At 42.9% G+C, this 23,922-nt stretch overlaps 1 protein-coding gene across 1 annotated transcript in view; it reads left to right on the forward strand.

Moving 5' to 3' along the window:
• LOC124624402 (peroxidase-like) overlaps positions 1-23,922 on the forward strand; it is a 299,356-nt gene that overhangs the window by 179,866 nt on the left and 95,568 nt on the right. The window contains exon 5 of the mRNA XM_047149105.1: positions 13,970-14,161. Within this exon, the coding sequence (XP_047005061.1) occupies positions 13,970-14,161 (192 nt within the window). The remainder of the gene's footprint in view (positions 1-13,969; positions 14,162-23,922) is intronic.

A 23,922-nucleotide genomic window follows, 5' to 3' on the forward strand; every position in this document is an offset into this window, starting at 1 on the left:
CCGTGGTAGAATGCTCATCGACCACGCGGGCAGCCCGGGTTCGCTTCTATGAGGTGGTAATTTTTTGAAGAAAGTTGCATGTTTCAAGAGCATTTCCGTGAAGCGTATAATACATAAGGATGTAAAAAATTATTTGTAATTTTTTTAATCCAAACAACCTTTATTAACATTCTTTTGTAAAACATTAATAATTAAGAATTTATACTTGCAATGAAAACTGAATTTTTTGGGAGATATGTAATTAGAGATAGGAAGACGTCAATGTTTCATAAAAATGACGTTTAGAAATGTGTTAACAGCACATGTTCTGTGAATTTTATATTTGAATGATGTAGGTATTCGAACTAAACTGAGAAAAACGAAATAATACTGACCTAAATTGTGACTTGAATCAGTCGCTATTAGTCTCGATCGCTACTGTTTTTTCCCATCTTTGTGCATCTTGAGCTTCACGGAAATGCTAATAGGACATGCACCTTTCTTTAACAATGTGCATCATCCGCGCATCGAACCTAGCATCCCTACGTGGCAGGCGAGCACTCTGCCATAGAACTACGCTGCCTCTGAAAAAGATAACGGGTGTCTCCTTGGATTATTAAAGACGCTCGGAAAAACTCAAAGTCGATTTTCACGAGAATTTTTGAGGGATGCGTTGCTTTGGTTGACTGGTATTTGCTCGCTGAACTTGATGACTTATAAATATAAAAAAATTACAAAAATTCTATACCCGTGTGGCCTTCTAGTAAGATTAATTGTAGCCGCTGTGACGGTTGAAGTTGTTCTTGCAGATTATAATTTTCGCTGCTTATCTAATAACATAATCCCAGTATGTAGAAGCGTGGGACAAGATTTTAATTGCATCAAAAAGTTTTCTGATTGTATTTATCATATGCGGACGCAAACATCGATCAATCACGACTCGCCTATGGACTGTAAGTACCTTCTAAGACAACAAAACGACGCACCGCAAAGGGTTTATACAAATTTGTCATAAACTGACATTCGTACAGATATCGACGGTAAATGCAATGTTGTAAACTTTGACAGCCAATGGGCGAGTGTGTGACGTTGCAGCGTAGTTTCACCGCGCAGCTGGCAATGATAGTAAACAGTACGCAGATGGACAGTCACTATGCCTCGCAGAGAGGTGCGTCAACAGATACGCAGATGTCAGCATTTGAGAAAGGACGTATAGTTGGTCTCAGTTGGGTATCGGGAGTCGAGAATAATCGGTGAGTCGCTCGACATTTGAACAGAAAAGCACTCCGCCTTCAGGCCACAAGTGGCCCATCGGGACCATCCGACCGCCGTGTCATCCTCACTGAGGATGCGGATAGGAGGGGCATGTAGTCAGCACGCCGCTCTCCCGGTCGTTATGACGGTTTTCTTCGACCGGAGGCGCTACTATTCGGTCGAGTAGCTCCTCAATTGGCATCACGAGGCTGAGAGCACCCCGAAAAATGGCAGCAGTGTATGGCGGCCTGGATGGTCACCTATCCAAGTGCCGGCCACGCCCTACAGCTCCTAACTTCGGTGATCTGACGGGAACCGGTGTATCCATTGCGCCAAGGCCGTTGCACATTTGAACAGAAGAGATGCCATTATTCGACGATGTTGGCAGGAACGTGTGAACCATGGCCGAACGCAGCGCCAAGAAGGAAGTGGTCGACCTAGAGAGACGACAGGACGTAAGGGTGAACACTGGTCTGAGACGGATTCAGTGGCCCGGATTCGTCATTATCATCGATCCAGTACGACAAAGTTCATTAACAGTTGACTCATCGAAAGGAGGTTGAGCTCACGGCGCCACTTCCGCCGCCTACCATTGACTTCTGTACACCAACAAGCCTATTTGCAGTGGTGTCGGGCACATTCGGCCTGGAATGAAAAGAGTTCAATGATGAGTCCCGCTTAGAAATGAGCCCCGATGACCTGCAAACACGTTTCTGGACAGGTCCGGTCAGTGGTGGGATACCAACGGGACTGTTACCCGCCATAAGGCCTGGCAACCAGGTCTGGAGTGTCGTTTCATTTCATATCAGGACCCCTTTTGTAGTCATCCACGGCCACTTACAGCACTGATTTATTGTCCTTCATGCCAAGCCATCCTGGACTTACATTTCAGCAAGATAATTCCCAGCCGGACACGGCGAGAATTTCTACTGCTTATCTTCATGCTTGCCAAACCCTATCTTAGCCGGCAAAATTGCCGAATCTCTCTCCAGTGGGGAGCGTTTGGTGCATTATGGGCAGAGCTCTTCAACTTCGGGGTTTTGACGTTCTAATGCGGCAGTTGGATACAACTCGACACGATACCCCTCAGGAGGGGGGGGAGTTGGGTTGGGTTGTTTTGGTGAAGGAGACCAGATAAAAAAATGGTTCAAATGACTCTGAGCACTATGGGACTTAACATCTGTGGTCATCAGTCCCCCAGAACTTAGAACTACTTAAACCTAACTAACCTAAGGACATCACACACATCCATACCCGAGGCAGGATTCGAACCTGCGGTTCCAGACTGAAGCGCCTAGAACCGCACGGCCACATCCGCCGGCTGAGACTAGACAGCGAGGTCATCGGTCTCATCGGATTAGGGAAGGACGGGGAAGGAAGTCGGCCGTGCCCTTTCAAAGGAATTATCCCGGCATTTGCCTGGAGCGATTTAGGGAAATCACGGAAAACCTAAATCAGAATGGCCGGACGCGGGATTGAACCGTCGTCCTCCCGAATGCGAGTCCAGTGTCTAACTACTGCGCCACCTCGCTCGATTTCTCAGGAGGACATCCAACAACTCTATGAAACAATTCCAAGCCGAATAACTGCTTGCGTAGCGGCAGAAGTGCACCAACGCGTTACCGCCTTGCTTGATTTTTTAAGCTTTTTCTCTTGGATAAATCGTCAAATGTCTCTGCAATCATTTCTTTTTCCGTACAAGCACGTAACATCTACTGATTTCCGTCCCATTCGGACAGTTCCTTCGTGATGGATCTTTTCTTCCCCTAGCATGTAGTTATTACAACAGCGGATTGGACAGCCAATTCTTCCTAACGAAGCCGATGAGGGAACGTAATCTCATACAAAATGGAAGTTGTATCCAGATTCGACGCTACAACCAAGCCGAGATTGTTTTGTACAAAAATGTCGTTGCAAGAAACTTAGATCTCACTATTAGCAAGTTCTTTAATAAAGGATGGTTGAGCCGAAACGGCAGTGCAATTTATAGTTGTCTCTGAAACAACTAGGAAAAATATGAGTTATAAAATCATAGTTTCACACTTGAACAGTCTATTCTGTTGAATGGGGTTCTTGGAATGATAATCATCATTCTGTGCCTCTTGCGCTGCATCATGTAATGGTTTGTATCTTCTTTTTTCAATTCCACCGACACTAAGATTGTTCGTTGACGAAACGCTCCTTTCGCCTCTTGTACACTTTATTGAGAGTGATTGCATGGCTCGAATGAATCGATTCAGAGAATCTGCGTGCACTGAAGCTAGAGAGGTAGGAATCGATCTGGTGTCCTAATACACACACACACACACACACACACACGCACACACACACACACACACACACACACACACACAGACAAACGCATACACATACACAGACAGACACCTGGGAAAGTGCCGCTGGCAGCCAGGCAGGACGACAGCGAAAGCCGACAGCGAATAAGCATGTAAGACGTCGCTCAGAGGCCGCAGGCCATCCGGGAAAGCCCGCAGAAGGCGCTGCTGCTGGCTGCGGCACAGTCGCTGTGCAGGCGGAGGAATGTGTAGAAGGCGTCCGGTGTGTCCCCTTGCCGCTGTATAGTGACTAACGGAACTTTGCCTCTCTACTTGCCGACGGTTCTCCCACATTTTTTCCCGACTGACAGTCAAGCTACACATCAAATCATCCAAACACAATAATTCTTAGAAGAATGTTTTTATCGTTTAATACTTCTCTCATCTCGTTCTTCGTGATATTTTATGAAACTAAATTCTAAAATATAAATAAATAAATTAAAACCTCGCACCACGAAGGAATTATCCGAATGGGGCGAAAATCGGTAAATGTAATGTCCATGTACAGACAAACAAATGATTACAATTTCAGAAAATTTGGACAATTTATTCAAGACAAACAGCTTTGCAAATCGAGCAAGTAAATAACACCTTGCTCCACCTCTGGCCTTATGCAAGCAGTTATTAGGCTTGGCATTGACTGACAGAGTTGTTGGATGTCCTTCTGAGCTACCTCGCTGGTCAAGACAAGCAGCAGAAACTACCCATATGCGGGCAGGCATTATCTTGCTGAAGTGTAAGCTCAGAATCCCTTGCCATGAAGGACAACAAAACGAGTAGTAGAATATAGTCAACATACCGATGCGCCGAAAGAATGCATCGGATGACAACCGAATGGGTTCTGCTATGAAAACAAATGGTACCCCAGGCCACCACTCCTGGTCGTCGGGCGCACAGCTGCCCAGGGCGTTTCCAGACCCTCTTCGGTAGTCAGAGGGGCTCAGTTCAAATTGGTTCAAATGGCTCTGTGCACTATGGGACTTAACATCTGAGGTCATCAGTCCCCTAGAACTTAGAACTACTTAAACCTAACTAACCTAAGGACATCACACACATCCATGCCCGAGGCAGGATTCGAACCTGCGACCGTAGCGGTCGCGCGGTTCCAGACTGAAACGCCTAGAACCGCTCAGCCACTGTCCGGCCGGGCTCGGTTCGAAGCTGGACTCGACACTGAAGAAAATTCATTTCCAGTCACTGAGGTTCCAGGCCGAAGACGTCTCTGGAGACGCCCCAGACAGCGGTGGGATACCAATCTGATTGACGCCCGCCATATGAGCCAACAACCTGCAGTGATGGCCAGGGGTGCCATTTAATTTCATAGCAGGAGTCCTCTTTGGTTGCCATCCGCGGCACACTTACGGCACAGCGGTACGTAGACGATACTCTGTGCTCCGTTTTGTTACACTTCTTGGCAAGCCATCCTCGGATGTTTTGTCTTAGAGTTTGCAATTAATAATGGCAGTGAACCTGAACGCTTCTTAAAAGGCAACAAATATAATATTAAGTTAAAACAAACAACTGCAATGACCGTCCTCTTATATATATATATATATATATATATATATATATATATATATATATATATATATATATATGAGGCCGTTCGGTAGGAATTTCTAGGACAAACGGTGTGCACGGTCGAAAATTAAATTCCTTCGCCTTGTTGCTATGGCGAGTAAAGAGTTGAACGTGTTCCACATTGTACGCTGTATCCGCTAAATCCTGTGATAACTCATCTGACAACCACACACTAAAGCGTACGGATTTAAAAAAGTGATGTTGGGTTAGAAAATGGCTGACTATGAGTGGTTCTTTCAAGTGAAGGCAAACTGGTGCGAGGTAGCCACTTAACAGATGACGGTGACATGGCGCAACACGTACACAAAATTATTTCCTCACGATGACACGGACGAGAGGTTATTTCCTGGCGACGACATGGACGAGAGCTTACTTCTTGGCGACTAGATGGACGAGAGGAGCTCGCCCAAGTCGCGTGAAGAGGTTAAATCTCCTTTTCCTCGCTCCCACGGAGAGACGAACAGTGTTCGTAACGAAGTGATAGAATGTTCGTCAGAAAGGATAGAACAATTAAAAGTCGTGGGAAGTACCGTTGCAGTATTGGCAGCAGCATCGGCAGCCTCATTCCCCGAAATATCGACCTGTCCAGAAACCCATACGAACGACACGTTGGTGGCACTATCAGCGAGAGAGTGTAGGAACTCGTGGATCCGTTGTACTAAAACGTGGTGGAACATCCAAGAGACTCTGCAGAGCACTAACGGAATTAGAGCGTGCGACAGATTTAGAGATTCTGTGTCACTTTGACGTTCAAGATGGCCTGATTACAGGCTAATTTCATTCCATTAAAAATCGAGCACTAGTCTAATAGATGACTTTAAAAACCTCTTCGCCGACCACAGAGTATTACCCCGTGTTATTGTGATCCTTAGTGCCGCCGATGTAGCTGAAGGTGCTATCCCCAACAACAAATGATGGTCCAGAAATCTCGAGTGAATGACAGAATCCGGAACACAGTTCTTCGCATGCGAAGTAAGTTCAAGACTGGCATGGACCTCCGCAGGAAGCCAACAGGAATTACTTTCTCTCCTCGGGAATGTAGCAGGTAACACGAGATGAAGCTTTCGAAATAGAACACGAAAAAGGGCTGTGGGAGGCAGCAAGCGAACAGATCTTGCCTTGTATTGGCAATCAGGGACTTCCTCACACAAAATATCATTTTTTTTTTTTTCAGAGACAGCTCTGTTCTACCATCGTTGTCACAACGTAGAGCTCTCAACATCACTTCCCCAGTTTCTGTAAGTGTTCAAAGTATGATGATCATTCTAAGATCATAAACGGTCCCCTTCCTCCATTTTATCCCATTTCAGTAATCACTACATTATACTCGCTTCCTCATCCATTTGAAACACTTAAAATATGCGATCATATCTTCTTCAGCTTCAGATGGATTAGTCGTCCCAGTTCGATCTATTGTACTCTTATATAATTCATACTTCCCTCCGTTACTCTCCGCAGCTCAGTAACCAAATGAATTGTCGTATTTGTCGCCACTGTTTTGAAGAAAGACCACTCACCCTACAATAAGTCACCCTTGCCGACTCTTCCATTTCAAATGGTTCAAATGGCTCTAAGCACTATAGGACTTAACGCCTGAGGTCATCAGTCACCTAGACTTAGAACTACTTAAACCTAACTAACCTAAGGACATCACACACATCCATGCCCGAGGCAGGATTCGAACCTGCGACCGTAGCAGCAGCGCGGTTCCAGACTGAAGCGCCTAGAACCGCTCGGCCACAGTGGCCGGCCTGTTCCATTTTCGGCCCCATCTATATTCCGTCATGAATTGGTCAATTTCCATTTAAACCACCTGGACACCGCAGTTTAATCTTCCCAAACTCACCCTTTTCTACCACCTTAATCTATACCACCAAATCTGTACTCCATCCAAACTCACCTTCTCCCTTCCAAGCGCCTCACCACTGGACCTAGTCCTTTAGTTGAAACAGTATTTCATCCACAAGCGACCTTATCGATTTCACCACTCTCATGATGCGATCGGCAATGATCTAAATTAAATCACCAAATATTTAGCATTGTAAGTCTTATTTATCGTTTAAATAATTAAAAATTAAATAGTTGTGCGTTAAATTTACGAAAATTTATGCTATTTCCCTTTTCTAAGTGTGATGTGGCAGAAGTACGAGAATAAAGATTTCAGTCCACCTTTGTCGTGAATGGCGAGAGACTAAAAAAGACAGACAAGTTCACAAATATCTGTTATGTGCCGGGTTAGTTAACATAGACGTTTTCTGGGTGTAGAGCTGAGCTACTTGGTGGACAAAACACACGTTTCGGTCACAGTTGCAGTGGCTTACTATGGCTCTACTAATAAATAAATTTCAGTTTTATCCAATCCGTGGTAGTTATTTTACAATGCGACGCAGCTCTAAAATAAGAAAAATTTTATGTTCGTGCATCTCGGTTCAGGTCTTGTTAGTTCAGCACTTATCATGCTAATATATCCCTAGATGCTATCAAACCATTACGGTCTTGTTCTAACAGCTTCCTCTTTTCCACCTGACTTTTTAGTAAAAAGAAACGTTCGTCTCATTTCCTAAGAAAGCTACGTGGTCTTAAAAAGTATTGATTATGATCTGAAGATGTGTTTATCTTCTGTAATGGCAACGTTATCCTCATCACGTAAACAATGCAAAAATGTTTGAATGCGCCTTTATTTTGCAACTCTTCTTTCTCTACGGCACTAGTTCACTATAACTGATGGTTCCAAGAAAAAAGACAACTTTCGTTATCGGTGTCAGTATCTGTTATCCGTATGTAATGTCCGTTTCTTGTCATATAATTTTACTTCATCTATAAAGCGCTAATTGTTACTTCATTTTTGAGCGTACTCCTATTGCGGTGGGATTTAAGGCCAATGAAGATAGTCTTTATCCGTCTCTATTTTTCGTCTTTAATCTTACCATATATATGTTTTTCTAGGAAAACGTGTTATTTTAGTATTCGCCTTCATTTTTTTCTTATGGTAAGTTCAGTAAATTTGTTTGTTCACCTACAAATTATGCTCTTAACTGCTGCAGCATAATGTTTTCCTTCCCTACCGTAACTGTTATCGGACCTCGTCACTGCTAAGTATTTGTAAGTAAAAACTTTCTAAAGCCAAGATCGCATAAATATACCTTTATTTGCTAACAATGTTATAAAATGTGTTTATTTTGAGTTCGATCTCACGTCAATTTGCCAAGTGGTCATGTAGATAAAATGTAGCACAGTATATAAAGGTTTGTCATAAACAAAATATTTACCTAAAAGCACCTTGTGCACATGGTCATGTCCATATAAGTAGCGCTCAAAGATGACTGTTACGTCATAAACACAGTACCAATACTGTGCTTTTTATTGTGTGCTGTGTTTTTATGACGTAATAATCATCTGTGAGCGCTACATATATGGAAATGAACATGTGCACAAGGTGCTTTTTCATTTTAAAACTCTATTTATGACATATATTTATACAATGTGCTATATTTTATCTACATGACAACTTGGCGTCTGATCGAACTCAAAATGAACACATTTTATAATACAAATTTTTGAAGGCCTGAAGATGACAGCAAAGTCTGTCGAAACTGGTTGTTTGAAAATAGAGAAATCTTTATGCAATCTGGGCTTTAGAAAATTTTTACTACATAAAACAGATCGGTCAGTCTAATTTTTCAGCATGAGAAAATTCAGTGTTTGTAATTAGACCTATGTAATGTTTAATAATACCTTCATTGTAAACTTAACGTGTCTGATGAAAGTAATCCTGAAAACCGTATCAAAATTAGGTATGAAGCTACAGTTACGGTTGAGAATGGCGATGATGAAATAAACTCCACTTCAAATTTTAAGTAATTTTCTCTTTTGATCGAAATTTCTTGTGGAATCACGGTGAACAACATGTTAAACTATGAAGCAAAAAGCCAGGTTGCAAAAGTACTGCATAATTGCTATAACAACACACTATAACTAGTCAAAATGTTTGGCTTAGTATGCTAACTTAAGCGAGCAACGCACAACACTTAGCTAAACATGAAGTGGGCTAAAGTGACCGAATGTTTAAAAATTATTACTGCTACAAAGCGTGTAACACATCCCACTCCTTTACCACACCTCATTATAGATGGCAGAATAGGGAGCACTGATTACAGTCTTCATACAGTTATCCAAGTAAAATAACCTTACCCAATTAACAACAAATAGGGTGAATGGGAGACCAAATAGGCTTTATGTTTTGGTTATTGCGGGAACCAACATCCGGTTTAGCGGCACAGGAAACGTCTTTAATAAAAGCATAAAACAATACTTTAAAAAATACTTAACAGAGAACACTATAGTTTTATAGCTAAACTCGGTGCAAATGAATAGGTAATATCGTAGCCTAAGACAGACAAAATTATTGACCACCATATAATTGAATCAGATACATCAGAAAGTATGGTGTAGCACCCCATTTCATCTTGACGATGGTGGCAACACGATGTGAAATTCACGAGACATCCATTTTGTCCGCCCGGGTTCCCGGGTTCGATTCCCGGCGGGTCAGGGATTTTCTCTGCCTCGTGATGGCTGGGTGTTGTGTGATGTCTTTAGGTTAGTTAGGTTTAAGTAGTTCTAAGTTCTAGGGGACTGATGACCATAGATGTTAAGTCCCATAGTGCTCAGAGCCATTTGAACCATTTTGAACCATTTTGTCCGTTCTGACGTGTGACCTCTCACACTTGACCGACCACCCACGGATATCGGTAGGAACGGGGTCGAACATGCGCGTACTTCCTTCTATAGCGTCCACCCAGATGAGTTCAAAAGGATACGATCGGATGGTCTTGTGTCCACACGTACGTGAACTGATCTTCGAAACATTGTGACGTATTTGCGGAGAGATGGTGTGGTGCATTGCCTTTATGGAGTTACAAACGCATGGACATGATCCATTAGATGATTCTGTGTCGTATGTAAGTGAAGGACGCTTGAGAACATATCAGGAGGCTTATTTCGTTTTATAATACCTGCACCACCTGTCTGGATGATGCCCAGTAGTCAAGCAAAATGAACTGTCTCTTCGACGTACTCGTACCATGCCCTCAGCCAGTACCAAACTGTACTGCAAATCATAGAACCAGGAGACACCTCCTGTGATTCAAGTGTGACCCGTGTCATATACCTTTTGCCAAGGCTGCTGACTCTTTAAACATCACTTTCCGCTTTCACTGTAGCTGTCTTCACGATACTGCGGTGCGTGTGTTGTCCAGAAACACGATGCAACGTTCCTTCGTACACGCATGCATGTCCGACGGAAGAGGCACTGCGGCAACTACAGTCGTTGTAAAATACAAGACATGTATTCACAGCTGCGAATATGGACAACCACCAGCTGTATAATGGAGTGACGACGATGAAAATTTGTGCCGGACTGGGACTCGTACCCGTATTTCCCGCTTATCGCTAGAGGTCGCCTTGTCATCAGGCTATCCGAGCATGACTCACGGCCACACCCATAATTCCATATATCGTCAACCACGTGTCTACAACCTGCACTACCGTACGAGGGAACACACATGATGAAGGTATGAGAGCGGATTGTGGACACATTGTTGACGAGATATGGAACTTTGGGTATGACCGCGAGAATCATGCTCGGATAGCCTGATGGCAAGGCGACCGCTTGTGATAAGCGAGAAATCCGATTTCAAGTCCGAGTCCGGCACTAATTTCCATTGCCGCCATTCCATTCTGCCGCTTATGGTTGTCCATATTCGCAACTGAGAATGCATTCCGTGTAACTGTCTTTATTGTGCTTCTTCAATTTCCGCCTATGTGGCGTTGCCAAACATCTAGAAAGACATAATGCAACGACAAAAAAAGTGAAACGTCAAAAACATGTAGTGTAAAAAGGAGTTGTCAGTTGAGAAGAGTAGAGCGGAATGGATCGGTCAGGAGAAATCCGTGACATAGAACGATGACTAATCCCCAGATGTCACCTGATAAATCCGTCAGGGACATTTCAAGCGGCCCAAGTCGAATGCTGGTGATGTAAATGTGAAGTGGAAATGCGAAGGAACAACCCAGACCAGGCAGACCTAATGTGTTGGCGGACTGCGATTATCGAGCACTGCAGCGGGTAACTGTTAAAAAATCGCACAAGATTAGCTGAAGAGAACAGTCGAGAGTTCCAATTTGCTATCAGCAGTCCAGCTAGAACAACGACTGTGCGAAAGAAGTGAAAACTAACGGCGTGCAAAGGTTGAGCAGCTCCTCATAAGCCACACATTTCTGTAGCCAATTCTAAAGGACATTTGAGATGGCGTAAAATGCGTCGCTGTTGGGACAGTGTATGACTGGAAACGAGTGATCTGGAATGACGAATCATGCTATATCCTCTGGAAATCCTGTGGAAATTTGGGTTTGGCAAATACCTGCAGAGCGTTACCTGTCTTCACGTGTACTGTTAGCTGTGAAGTGCAGAGGATACGGTGTTACGGTACGCGTATGTTTCTCTTGGTTACGTTGTGGTCCCATTATTGCCCTTAAGAAACAGCTAAAAGCGAAATATTTTTGTATGAAATGATAGTTAAATCGACACCCTAGCTGCAAACAGGCGTTGATATACATCATTGGGGACATGTTGCAAATGTGTGCCCCGACCGGTACTCGAACCCGAGAGCTCCTGCTTACATGGCACACGCTCTATCCATCTGAGCCACCGAGGGCCTGCAGGGACGTATCCCTTGCACGCTCCCCGTTAGACCCACATTCCCAACGTGTCCACACCACTACTGAAAGAGGAGATCCCGGGTTCGAGACCCGGTCGAGGCACACTTTTTCAGCATGTCCCCAATTATGTATATCAACGCCGGTTTGCAGCTAGGGTGTCGATTTAATTATCATTTCATTCTAGAGAAGCTGCACGGCCATCAATGGCATCTACCTTCATACACTACTGACCATTGAACTTGCTATACCAAGAAGAAATGCAGATGATAAACGGGTATTCATTGGACAAATATATTTTGCTAGAACTGACATGTGATTACATTTTCACGCAATTTGGGTGCATAGAACCTGAGAAATCAGTATCCAGATAAACCACCTCTGGCGTAATAACGGTCTTGATACGCCTGGGCATTGAGCCAAACATAGCTTGGATGGCGTGTACAGGTATGCCCATGCAGCTTCAACACGATACCACAGTTCATCAACAGTAGTGACTGGCGTATTGTGACGAGCCAGTTGCTCGGTCACCATTGACCACACCTTTTCAATTGGTAAGAGATCTGAAGAATGTGCTGGCCAGGGCAGCATTCGAACATTTTCTGTATCCAGAAAGGCCCGTACAGGACCTACAACATGCGGTCGTGCATTATCCTGCTGAAATGTAGGGTTTCGCAGGGATCGAATGAAGGGTAGACCCACGTGTCGTAACACATCTGAAATGTAACGTCCACTGTTCAAAGTGCCGTCAGCGCGAACAAGAGGTGACCGAAAGGTGTAACCAATGGCACCCCATACCATCACGCCGGGTGATACGCCAGTATGGTGATGACGAATACACGCTTCCAATGTGCGTTCACCGCGACGTCGCCAATCACGGATGCGACCATCATGGTACTGTAAGCAGAACCTGGATTCATCCGAAAAAATGACGTTTTGTCATTCGTGCACCCAGGTTCGTCGTTGAGTACACCATCACAGGCGCTCCTGTCTGTGATGCAGCGTCAAGGGTAACCGCAGCCATGGTCTCCGAGGTGATAGTCCATGCTGCTGCAAACGTCGTCGAACTGTTCGTGCAGATGGTTGATGTCTTGCAAACGTCCCCATCTGTTGACTCAGGGTTCGAGACGTGGCTGCACGATCCGTTACAGCCATGCGGATAAGATGCCTGTCATCTCGACTGTTAGTGATACGAGGCCGTTGGGATCCAGCACGGCGTTCCGTGTTACCCTCCTGAACCCACCGATTCCATTCTGCTAACAGTCATTGGATCTCGACCAACGCGAGCAGCAATGTCGCGATACGATAAACCGCAATCGCGATAGGCTACAATCCGACCTTTGTCAAAGTCGGAAACGTGATGGTACGCATTTCTCCTCCTTACACGAGGCATCACAACAGCGTTTCACCAAGCAACGCTGGTCAACTGCTGTTTGTGTACGAGAAATCGATTGGAAACTTTCCTCATGTCAGTAAGTTGTAGGTGTCGGTTAAATTTCGCGTCTCTAGCAGGTCATCTTCGTGATGTAGCAATTTTAATAGCCAGTAGTGCAGATAACATTTTTGTATCTTTGTAGATGTTTGACAATGGCGTACAGACTAAAATTGCAGTACCACAATAAAAATACAGCCAAAATCGAAAAGTGCTGCAATTTGTAGAATCTGTAGAGGCATTACAAGAAGTTAGTGGCTACTGACTGTGTTTGCCTGGAACAGCACTCCGTGACACTGTGTCGCGAGAAAATCTCCGTGCCTCTTTGCGAGGGAACTGGGCCGTCTGCTGTCCAGCTACCCACCATGTGGCACCAGTCTACTCTGCTATATCTCACTTTTTGCCCGTACTGGGTTCTATTGTCAAAACAATAGCCTTGACAAGATCTGACCGCGTCTCAGTCACGTGACGTATTTGACTATGTTATTCCCTGAGGGACATGAGCTACGTCTCTCCAATACAGCATTTATCTCTAACTCAGGTGCTCGTCAGTGTATAAAAACATTAAGAAATTTTTTTAGTGATACGTGTTGTACTTGCTATTACATGAACAGACAGTTATCCAACTTCATCAAATTAGTGACTGAAGCCACATGTACGAATTTATTTGCAGATACGGTCTGAGCTACGAAGAGATCGAGAAGGGTCTGCCACTGATCGACACATCCAAGACGCTGATCCGCGAGGTGTGTCCACCATTCCTGTCCAACGTGGAGTGCAGACCCGGCAAGTACCGGCGCTTCGACGGTCTCTGTACCAACTTGCAGCATCCAACCTGGGGTGCCATCATGACTCCTTTCAGCAGGTAAGTCTGAATACTAATCCAGCAAACGGTACTCGTGGAACACATTATGAAAATTGAAGGAGGATTGGGTAGAAATGAAAGGAAAGGGACTCTCGATATCAACTGCATCACGAATTCGTGCGGCATCGGCGGCGACGAGTTAAATACGTCCTTGTCCTTCTGGCTACTTGGACACTCCCGCAGGAGGTCGGATGTAATTGCGCATGCGCACTGAATGAGGTGGATCTATTGCCCATCGAGGCGAATCAGTTATATGAAAGCGTGGGTTCTGTTCTTTCGGAGATGTCCGGTGGCGCTAGGAGGGAGTGTGGGTCGGCTGAGAGGCGTGCCGAGACAGTCCGCGCAGTTGTGATAAAACACTGTGTCCGGGTGACGCAGTGGGTAACGCAACTGCCTACTATGCAGAAGATCCCCGGTTCGAATCTAGGTGCGGCACACGCTATTCACTCGTCGCCGCTGATGCCGCATGAAGTCCTGGTGCAGCTGACATCAACAGTCCCTTCACTTTCCTTTCCTTTCTTCCCCCTCCTCATTCAATTTACATAACATGTATCCTAGTTGCGGATTCCGCATAGTGTCTGTTCTTTCGCACATTAAGTATAAAAGATATTGTGCAGTATGTGAACGTAAGCTTGAATCCATTACAGTATTATACTTAGAAAGATGTACGATAAGTCGATATTAGGCAGCTCTTTTCCAAATGTGGACAGAACATTATTAATAAAGCTCAGAGTCCTGAGTATTATTAATGACTGTCTTCTGAAACGATTGATGGTAATCGTAAGTAATCGGCACTACTCCACAGGTGCGTGACGTAACAGGTTTACTGATGAACTCAATCATTTTTGCTGTGGCTCTGTCTATATCCAGCAGTGGATAGATCGTGGGAGATGCTGCTTTACTTTAAATACGGTTTATGTGGTCTCTAATCGCGTACCAGCTACAGATTTTAATGGAACATGCTTTGGTACGATCTCTGTTTTGCTTACTGAGGGCAGATAGTTGTCTTTTGTAGGAAACAACTTCATTAGTTTCACTAAATGCTCAGGAATATTTGTTATCGTGGATTTTCCTATTAATTTCAACGGGTGGTGTTTGAACCTTGAAACGGTAACACTGACCACCTTAAACGGCAATCAATGCTAATGTTAAACCTCTGCGAGGATTTTTTGAGAAAATTGTGACCGTGAGAAAAACTAATGGGAACAGAACAATCAGACTGGGATTCGTTTCCGAAAAACTTCAGCAGAGTGTCACCAACAGTAAACAGATGGCTCAGGAACAGACGTTCTCCCAGCACAAAAGCAAGTTGTAATATTATGTATTAATATCGGTCGCCAGCCTAATTAAGCATTCTTGTGTCAACCAATGTAATAAATCAAAATGCAGTGCTAAGGCTAACCTAACCTTCCTTGACACACACACTAATCTCTTCCTTTATATCTGTTCACAGTACAACACAGTAACCTAAACTTGCAGATAATTGTACTATTAACTGGGAAGTTAGACAAACAAACGATCAATGAGACAGCAAACAGTAACATATGCCTCTCAACAATACGTACCTTAAACGGACTAAATGCAGCAGTTTATAGAGCCAATCACCAACACACATGAAACTAACTGCAGTACTAAACATGGAACTCCATGAAATGATTCTTACTTAAATCAGGGGGTCTATTAATGATCACACTCTATGACATCATTGCTGAGTACAGGGTCTCTATGCACGTGCATTAACCAACTAGCAATAGAATAGCTAACGTAGTAAATATTTCTTTCTTAAGCTCAGTTTCAAGCGATTAAACAGAACGCAAATCTAACTACACTGGCTCTAAAGGAGCCTTTGCTTTGCTTCATTTACTAACTAGCCTTAAACTTTCATGGTTTGTAGAACTATGCTCATTAACAAATCTACACAAGTATGTATGAGAAATGGAAAGTATTCCCATCAATAATTATTAATTAAGTAAAGCACAACAAATTATAACTCTTTAAATAACAAATGTACTTTGATAAGCACTCTTTTGACCTATTCAAAATATAGTTGGCAGTGCAAATGCCAACACAACATTGAAATCAAGTTCAAACACTTTCTCATAAAATGAACACTGATAAAACTTCGTAATTTTGATCAAAGAGCATAAATGCAACAATTAATAATCTTCTTCACCGGAGATCAATATTATTGTTCTTTTAAGTAACAAATTTACTATTTTCAGACAGCTTTTCAAGTAAGGCAAATATAATTTAAAAATGACTGCAGATTGATTTAAAAATGCACTAGAAGTTGAGTATTTCTCAAACTATAAAACTGAACTTTAAACACTATAACTCCTCACATTAGAAAGCAATCACAACTATTTTTACAGCTGCCGAATAAGTCTTTCCATAATAAAATAGGACACTCCGAATTAAATTCACTAGGATAGGATTCCTGTCCAGGTTTGAGATTTGGATTTGGGATAATTGTGGGTGTAAGATAGAGTTTTTAGCAACACCACGATTATTGTCAAAATCAACCAAATTTCACAAAGACCTGGTCCATTTACAGAGCGCCAAACATAAACAATTTAGTGGAAGGCTTGTGGCGTAATTTGCAGTGGCTGTTAACATGGCGTCGATGCAGTCATGGGAGTACTGTTGGCGTAGCTCTGTTACAGATCTTCTTGGCGTTGGAATTATATTTTTGCAAGGCCAAAAACCATACCATGATAAAAGTATCACCAAATTCAGCATTCGAGGCCCATAAATACTGCTCTTAATCTCATCCGGCCTCAAAACTCCAGGAATATGAGCCACAATGATCCTCTACTGCTAGAGAGACGTTAACCACAGCATTTCTCAGACCAGGCTCCTCACCAGTCACAAAGGACGAGCTGCCACTTGCGCGCCAGCCACACCTTTTCCACTCCACCAGGCTACTTCCGTAGCTGCGGGCCTTCCCCGCATCTTTTACATTCAACCCTACGTTCCCTAACTATGGACCAGTTCATTTACAGTATATTATATAACAATCATTCCAGTAGTTATTTGAATCCACAAGCACAGATTAAACAGCATCGTTCAAGAAATTCAAATAACTGAAATAAGTGTATATAGTCAAAGAATTTCCATCACAGATACAATACTCTACATAAGCAATGCTACAACTTGACATAAAAATATCGATACAGATACAAAATAGGTCGAAAATAGGTGTTACAACCTGAGTTCTTCCTTTGTTCATATCAATACCGACCATCTTCCACGAGCACAGGTGTTTCTTTAATTGAATTTTTTTCCTGATTTATTCAAAGGTAATGTTTTCTTCGGTTTGTTAGCATAATGATGTTGATGTAAATTAATTTTTGCTGCATAAGAAAACACGATTTTGTGTGATGGGCCTTGTGTGGCAAGGTTAAGTTTGCTACTACTTAGTCTTCGTGTGTATTTACGTGAATTTCATCGCAATATTTGAAGCTGTTACTCTGCGTATGGCACAGGAACCTTTGTGCAACCAAACCACTACGTGTAGAAAAAGTGAAAATATTGTGAGCACGGACTACGCCACTGAATGGTACGAACGATTCTACACAGAAGGAACCCCAATTTTTACAACATTTTTCAAATATAATCTTAATAACAGAATTTATTAATTTTGGTTGGAAGGGTCTGACATCGACTTCAGTTACTCTGTAGTTCAGCGTGTGTGGCTCAGTGGTGATGGAAAATGGAATGTCTCTTCTAGTCACTATGGCGAGTGTCATTATTTTAATGTCAGTGCAGGATTATTCTCCTGTTTGTGCGGTCGCCCGGTTTTCATGTCCTTACCTCTGAAGTCATTCACAATGGTTTCCCCCAGAAATTTTATTTAAGTATGGTTGTCATGCAAGCAAACGAGTGGAAAATTTTACCGATGGTTTGATATCACTTCATGTGTTTCATGTGAGTTGTCGATCATTAAAATAAATCACCAGTTTTAATCAGAGTAGCTTTCCCTTGCCATACACTCCCACAAATTATAGTCGTTTCCCCGAAAGACATAGAAATAAAGTCCTATTAGATTCAAAATAACATTTAATATGATTTCAAGGGTAATGGGTGTTTACGTGACGTGCCCTACGTCTCCCTGTGGTCGGACCGTATCATACGGACTTACCTGCTGCGCAGTAAAATATCAAGACGTTGATGACTGTAAATCGTCTTGAATGGCAGACATTGCACGCGCGATGGATAAGAGTGAGACCAAAATTTCGTAAATTACTTGCTCCCTCCCTTCGTTATTCTAGGGCAAGTACCACAGTCCAAGTCTATACACAGATAGTGTAACTACTCAAGCCCAATAATAGTGATTAATTACCCCTTAAGGCGATGTCAGAATTAAACAAAAGTAGTGCCCTTGGACTGCAGGGTTTAAACCAAATCGCACATAGTTAACATCTAAACAATGTAATAGTACTCTTGCAAAGGTATATGAGAATACCGAACGTGTAATTCAGTATGTAAAAGGATATGAAAATGTAATAATCGTACGCGATTGGAACGCTGTACTAGGTGAAGGAATAGAAGACAGGTGATGGCAGCGTATGGGCTTGATAGCGAGCGAGAAATACTACTTTTGTTTATCCATCAACTATGCTACCTCGGAAGCAAAATAACAAGTGAAGTGCGAAGCAAGGTGTACTTAAAAAAGCAGACTAGTACAAGCAAACGCCATATTCCTGGCCAAACGTATCAAACATGGGCATTAATTTGGAAAAGAAATCATGAAAATATATGTTTTGAGTACAGCATTATATGGAAGTTAATCATGTGGACTGTGGGAAAACCTCAAAAAAGAGAATCGAAGTGTTTAATGCAAGGTGCTTCAGAAGAACGTTGAGAATTAGATAGATTATACAGATCTGAAATGAGATGGAAACGGAGAGAAAACGTACATGTCGGAAACATTGATAAGAAGAAAAGCGGCAGGACGATAGGACATCTGTTAAGACATCAGTAAATAACTGTCATGGTAGTGGAGCTAGCTGTAGAGGATGAAAATTGTAGGAGACAGAGATTGGAATATAATCAACAAATAACTGAGGACGCTGCGTGCAAGTGCTACTCTGAGATGAAGTGGTTGGCATAGGAGACCAGTCATATAATTGATGGCCCAAAATAAATTTACAGTACTGACGGTGATGATAATACACATTTTGAAGTATCCACCAATAGCAATAACAATCCATGCCCTGAGAAAGACGCTGTAAACATGCCTAAGACGTCGGCTTTTTTGTATTTTAACTAATTTATATGCTGAGGCAGCAGCACTCCCAAACGGATACTGAAGAAAGTCATGATACACGTCACTTATTTTTAATTTTTTATTTTTTTATGTTTTGTTATATGACGGAGAAATGGTTTACTCACGTAAATGGCTAAACATACTGCTGTGTTCTCCGCGTCAGAGTAAATCAGTAAAAGCCTTCCCTGCGAAAGAAATCTGTGCTATTGTATTTTTTGCATTTCGGTACATTACTGCGAATGCACGCAGATCTTCATTAGCGACAGCTTGCTGCAGGTGTTGCGGTTGTACGTTGCATCTATTGCAGAATGTACGAGATTCAATATGTGCGTAAAGTGTGTTACTGAAATAAACCATCACATATCCTAAATCAAACGCATCATCACATGCAGCTACTTCTAAATTGAGTTGAGCCCGATAACTATAGCTCCACGGCCGCAACGTGGAGCACTGCGTATGCGCGAGAAATTACGATGCCGCACTGAAGGATAGAATCACAAAGAGCTCAACATGTCACAATATATGAAGACGCAAACACCGCAGTAACAGTCTTCTCAATAAACCTAGACAAAATCATGAAATTAATTCCTCGGGATCAAGCTGGCTGTTTACTTTCCAGCGATGCGCTGCGGGCTGCTACAAACTCTGTGTGGACAAGTATTGACGACCATAAAAATCCGGATATGTGTGAGTAGGGCTCGCATACTGAGGGCACCGTAAAACCTTAATTATGTATGTAGACAGTTCATTCATAACAGAAATCTACAATCTCTACGATTTTTGCCAGATATCGATACTGGCAACATATCGGTCCCAAAAGTTACAAGCCATCCCAGAATGACAAAAAAATTTTGAAAATTTTCAGATTTTCCTTTATTTGTATTGTCAAACCTTGCTTTTTGCAAATTTTATGATTTTAGGTCAACTGTAGGTTTTGATGAGTGAGCGAACAGTCTGTAGGTATAAAAGTGTAGATATGTTTGTTGATAACAGAGACTGAGGACGATGTACTGAACAACATTACATCAGTATTTGGGTCATTTGCAGAGTAGCACCTACAGTATATGTGACAAGAGCAAGCCATTAACGCTAATTTTCCCCTGGGCAGCAGGTCAGGTTTTGAGGTACAGACGGTGGACGAAAACCGGTTAGTCTATACTGACAAGTGTAGTCCACATAGTGGTTCAGTCATGACCGTGCAGAAAATGTCAGATCGTATAGTTTGTGACATGTCTGTGGAGAGACTGTTGACGCAGAGAAAAAACAACCGACACTCTGGTATGATTACAAAATGGTTCAAATGGCTCTGAGCACTATGGGACTTAACTGCTGAGGTCATCAGTCCCCTAGAACTTAGAACTACTTAAACCTAACTAACCTAAGGACACCACACACATCCATGCCCGAGGCAGGATTCGGACCTGCGACCGTAGCAGCAGCGCGGTTCCGAACTGAAGCGCCTAGAACCGCTCGCCCACAGCGGCCGGCTATGATTACATATTAACATGCCACATATGAAAATATTTGCACTTAAACCGTTACACGCTACTTTTACCTTAGCATATTTTCCCTTTTATCAGCAGTTGCCTGTTTTCACATGCCATAAACTTCTATCCTGTCACTCTTCTTCCGATAGACTACTCCTTTCGAAGCCTTTGCCATAGTTCATTTTCACGATGCCCTCAGGCTCCCTCGGCTGCTTCTTCCTGATCGAGGCCAGTTCAGCAAACAGTACGGCTATCGCCATTCTTCCATCCGTCGGATAATAACGTGCATTAAATGTATTCTATTTCTGAAACTATTCGACGTAGAACATTTGTCCATGTGAAGTTTTTTGCTTGATATTCCCGAATATTGACCACAACTCCTGGGACACCTTGTATAGATCAAGAGAAAGCATAGAAGTATCAGTTTATGCTGCGATTTGATACCATCTGATACTTCATTTGCATAGCTAGCAGCAGCTATTCGCTGACTAGGTTTTTCTTAATACGGTGATTACATTCAACCAATTAAATCTTATTCTTTGTTGCGAAACTTGACTTCAAGGTCTTCAGTTTGATACCCCACATCTCAGAGCTCGAGTCTGTTACTAGTTTCACCACATCCACCTTCATTCACACATATTCATTCCTTAGTCAATCAAAGCGGCTCGGTATCTTGCTCCACCATAACTCGTCCATATCGTCAGCCTGAATTCCCTCCCCCCACCCCCTTCTGTCTCTCGTTTAGTGACCAAGACCATGACCCACATATCAGAATGTTTTGAACCACAGCACATTGCACTGCCACCTTTTCTTCGTCTGCATATGTGGCGACTCCAAAAGATAACATTTAGTGATCTAACAGCTCCCATCGCTTGATTTATCCTGTGGAATATGTCCACTTCATACCGGCCAGTCTTAGCGATTAGTGAACCTAGAAATTTCAACACTCCCACATTTATTACCCAGCCAAAATCTAAATCTAAATCCTCACATCGTCATCTTCCAACAACAAAATATTCTGTTTTATCCATATTAACTGTTAGCACCCACAGTTTATAAGCATCCATTAACTTTCTCATTTGATGCATGGCATCATCCTCATCCAGAGCCGTAAGTACTTGATCGTTGGCATAAAGTGATTAAATGTGATTTGTAGAGTATCCATGTAGATGTAGGTGTAAATGTTTCGATTTAAATGTCTTCAAAGCTGCCAGGTAAGTCGAAAAATTGTTCCGTTCTTTTATATCCCTACTCTGCCCAGGACATACTCGCCTTTCTTGTGCTATGATAGGAGCATTTTCTCATTCTCGTTCGCAATTTTTACTCTACCGTAATTTTGATATTAAACCACCACAGCTTAGAAAGCAATGCAGATTTTTGTTGACTAGGGAGATGACTGATTACGTATATGTTCTTTTATTCTGTATAGAACCGTATTGCTTTTATAGTAGCAACGGATAAAACTTTAACAAAACAACAGGATGACCATTAATTGCATGTATTTGTCTACGTTCTTACAAAATTTGAACAGATCTGCAAAAGTCTCATACATAGAAATGACGCGTGTAAGAAACTCACAAAAACGTGTTTTTTGCACATAGCTAGATTTTTGAAAGCGATTTTTTAATTTGATGATAAGAATGCATTTGTATATTTAGTTAGTTCACTTTAAACCGTTTCCACGCATGCAGCTGATATAAAAACGAGTTATACGTGTTACATTTACCTCGACTCCAAAGTATCGTATCTCGGGAACGGATAAAGACGGCTGAATAAAAAAAATCGTTTTGATTTTACCCACTTATCTATCTTCGTGCGAGGCTTTAATCTATTCGTATAAGTTTAGAGTAGACACTGATGAGTCTTTTAGGAACTAAAAACATCACTGATTCTGTGTATCAGTGTCAGACAGTTCGTTGGTAGGTTCGTGGAGGTCTGTGGCGTTAGACGTCTACGCACAGGTCATGCAATTCGCGGAAATAACGGGCCGCTGGTTTGTGTACGCCGTGATGGCACCCGATAGTGACAGAAATGGGTTCCATAGGACTTACATCAGGTGAATTTGGTCGTGAAATATCGACGTGAGTCCTCTACAATCCTCCTCAGACTACTGTAGCACGGTTCTGTTTCCGAGACACGGACAATTCAACTGCTGAAAGATGACATCGCCTTCGGGGAAGGCATCAGGCATGAATGGAAGCAGGTAGTTCGCAGTTGTGAGTGTGTCTTCGGTTACTACCAAAGGTTCCATGCAAGCGCAGCGGAATGTCTGCATAGCATAACAGTGCTCCCCCCAGCCTGCGTCCGTAGCGCGCTGCACGTATCGAGCCACAGTTCACCGCGATGACAACGTTTGTGGAGACGACCATCATCGACCTAGCTAGCAAAAATATGATCCACCCGAAGAGTCGACACGTTTCCACTGATAAACGGTCGAATCGCCAGGGTCCCGCGCCCGCTGTAGGCATAACTGACGATGTTGTTGGGACAACATGTGAACACGTAGGGGTGGTCTGCTTAGAAGCTCCATGTTTAACAATGAATGATGAATTGAATGCTCTGAAACACTTGTGCGTGCACCAGCATTGTGCTCCTTCGGCAGAGATGGCACACGTTACCACCTATCCTACTTTACATAGCAGACAAGCCTCGCAACCCCACGTTCTTTGAAGAGTCGTTGACGTCCGATCATCTAGCGCCTGGTGGCCTTTTTACTGTCCTTCCACCTCCTTCCGTTGATCCTCACGAGAGTAATACGTGAACGTTCGACCAGCTTTGCCGTTTTCGGGATATTAGTTCACAGGCTCTGCATAATAATAATCTGCCATTTGTCAAAGTCGCTTATCTCAACGGAATTCCCCATTTGCAGCCCATATCTTCGGGATCTGGAAGAGAAGTTGAACAGAAAGGACAGTGTCTCGAGAGGAGGATACAAGATAAAGATCAACAAAAGCAAAACAAAGATAACGCAATGTAGTCGAATTAAATCAGGCGATGCTGGGGGA

The sequence above is a fragment of the Schistocerca americana genome, chromosome 1 (assembly GCF_021461395.2).
Source record: "Schistocerca americana isolate TAMUIC-IGC-003095 chromosome 1, iqSchAmer2.1, whole genome shotgun sequence".
In the NCBI taxonomy this organism is placed as follows: domain Eukaryota; kingdom Metazoa; phylum Arthropoda; class Insecta; order Orthoptera; family Acrididae; genus Schistocerca; species Schistocerca americana.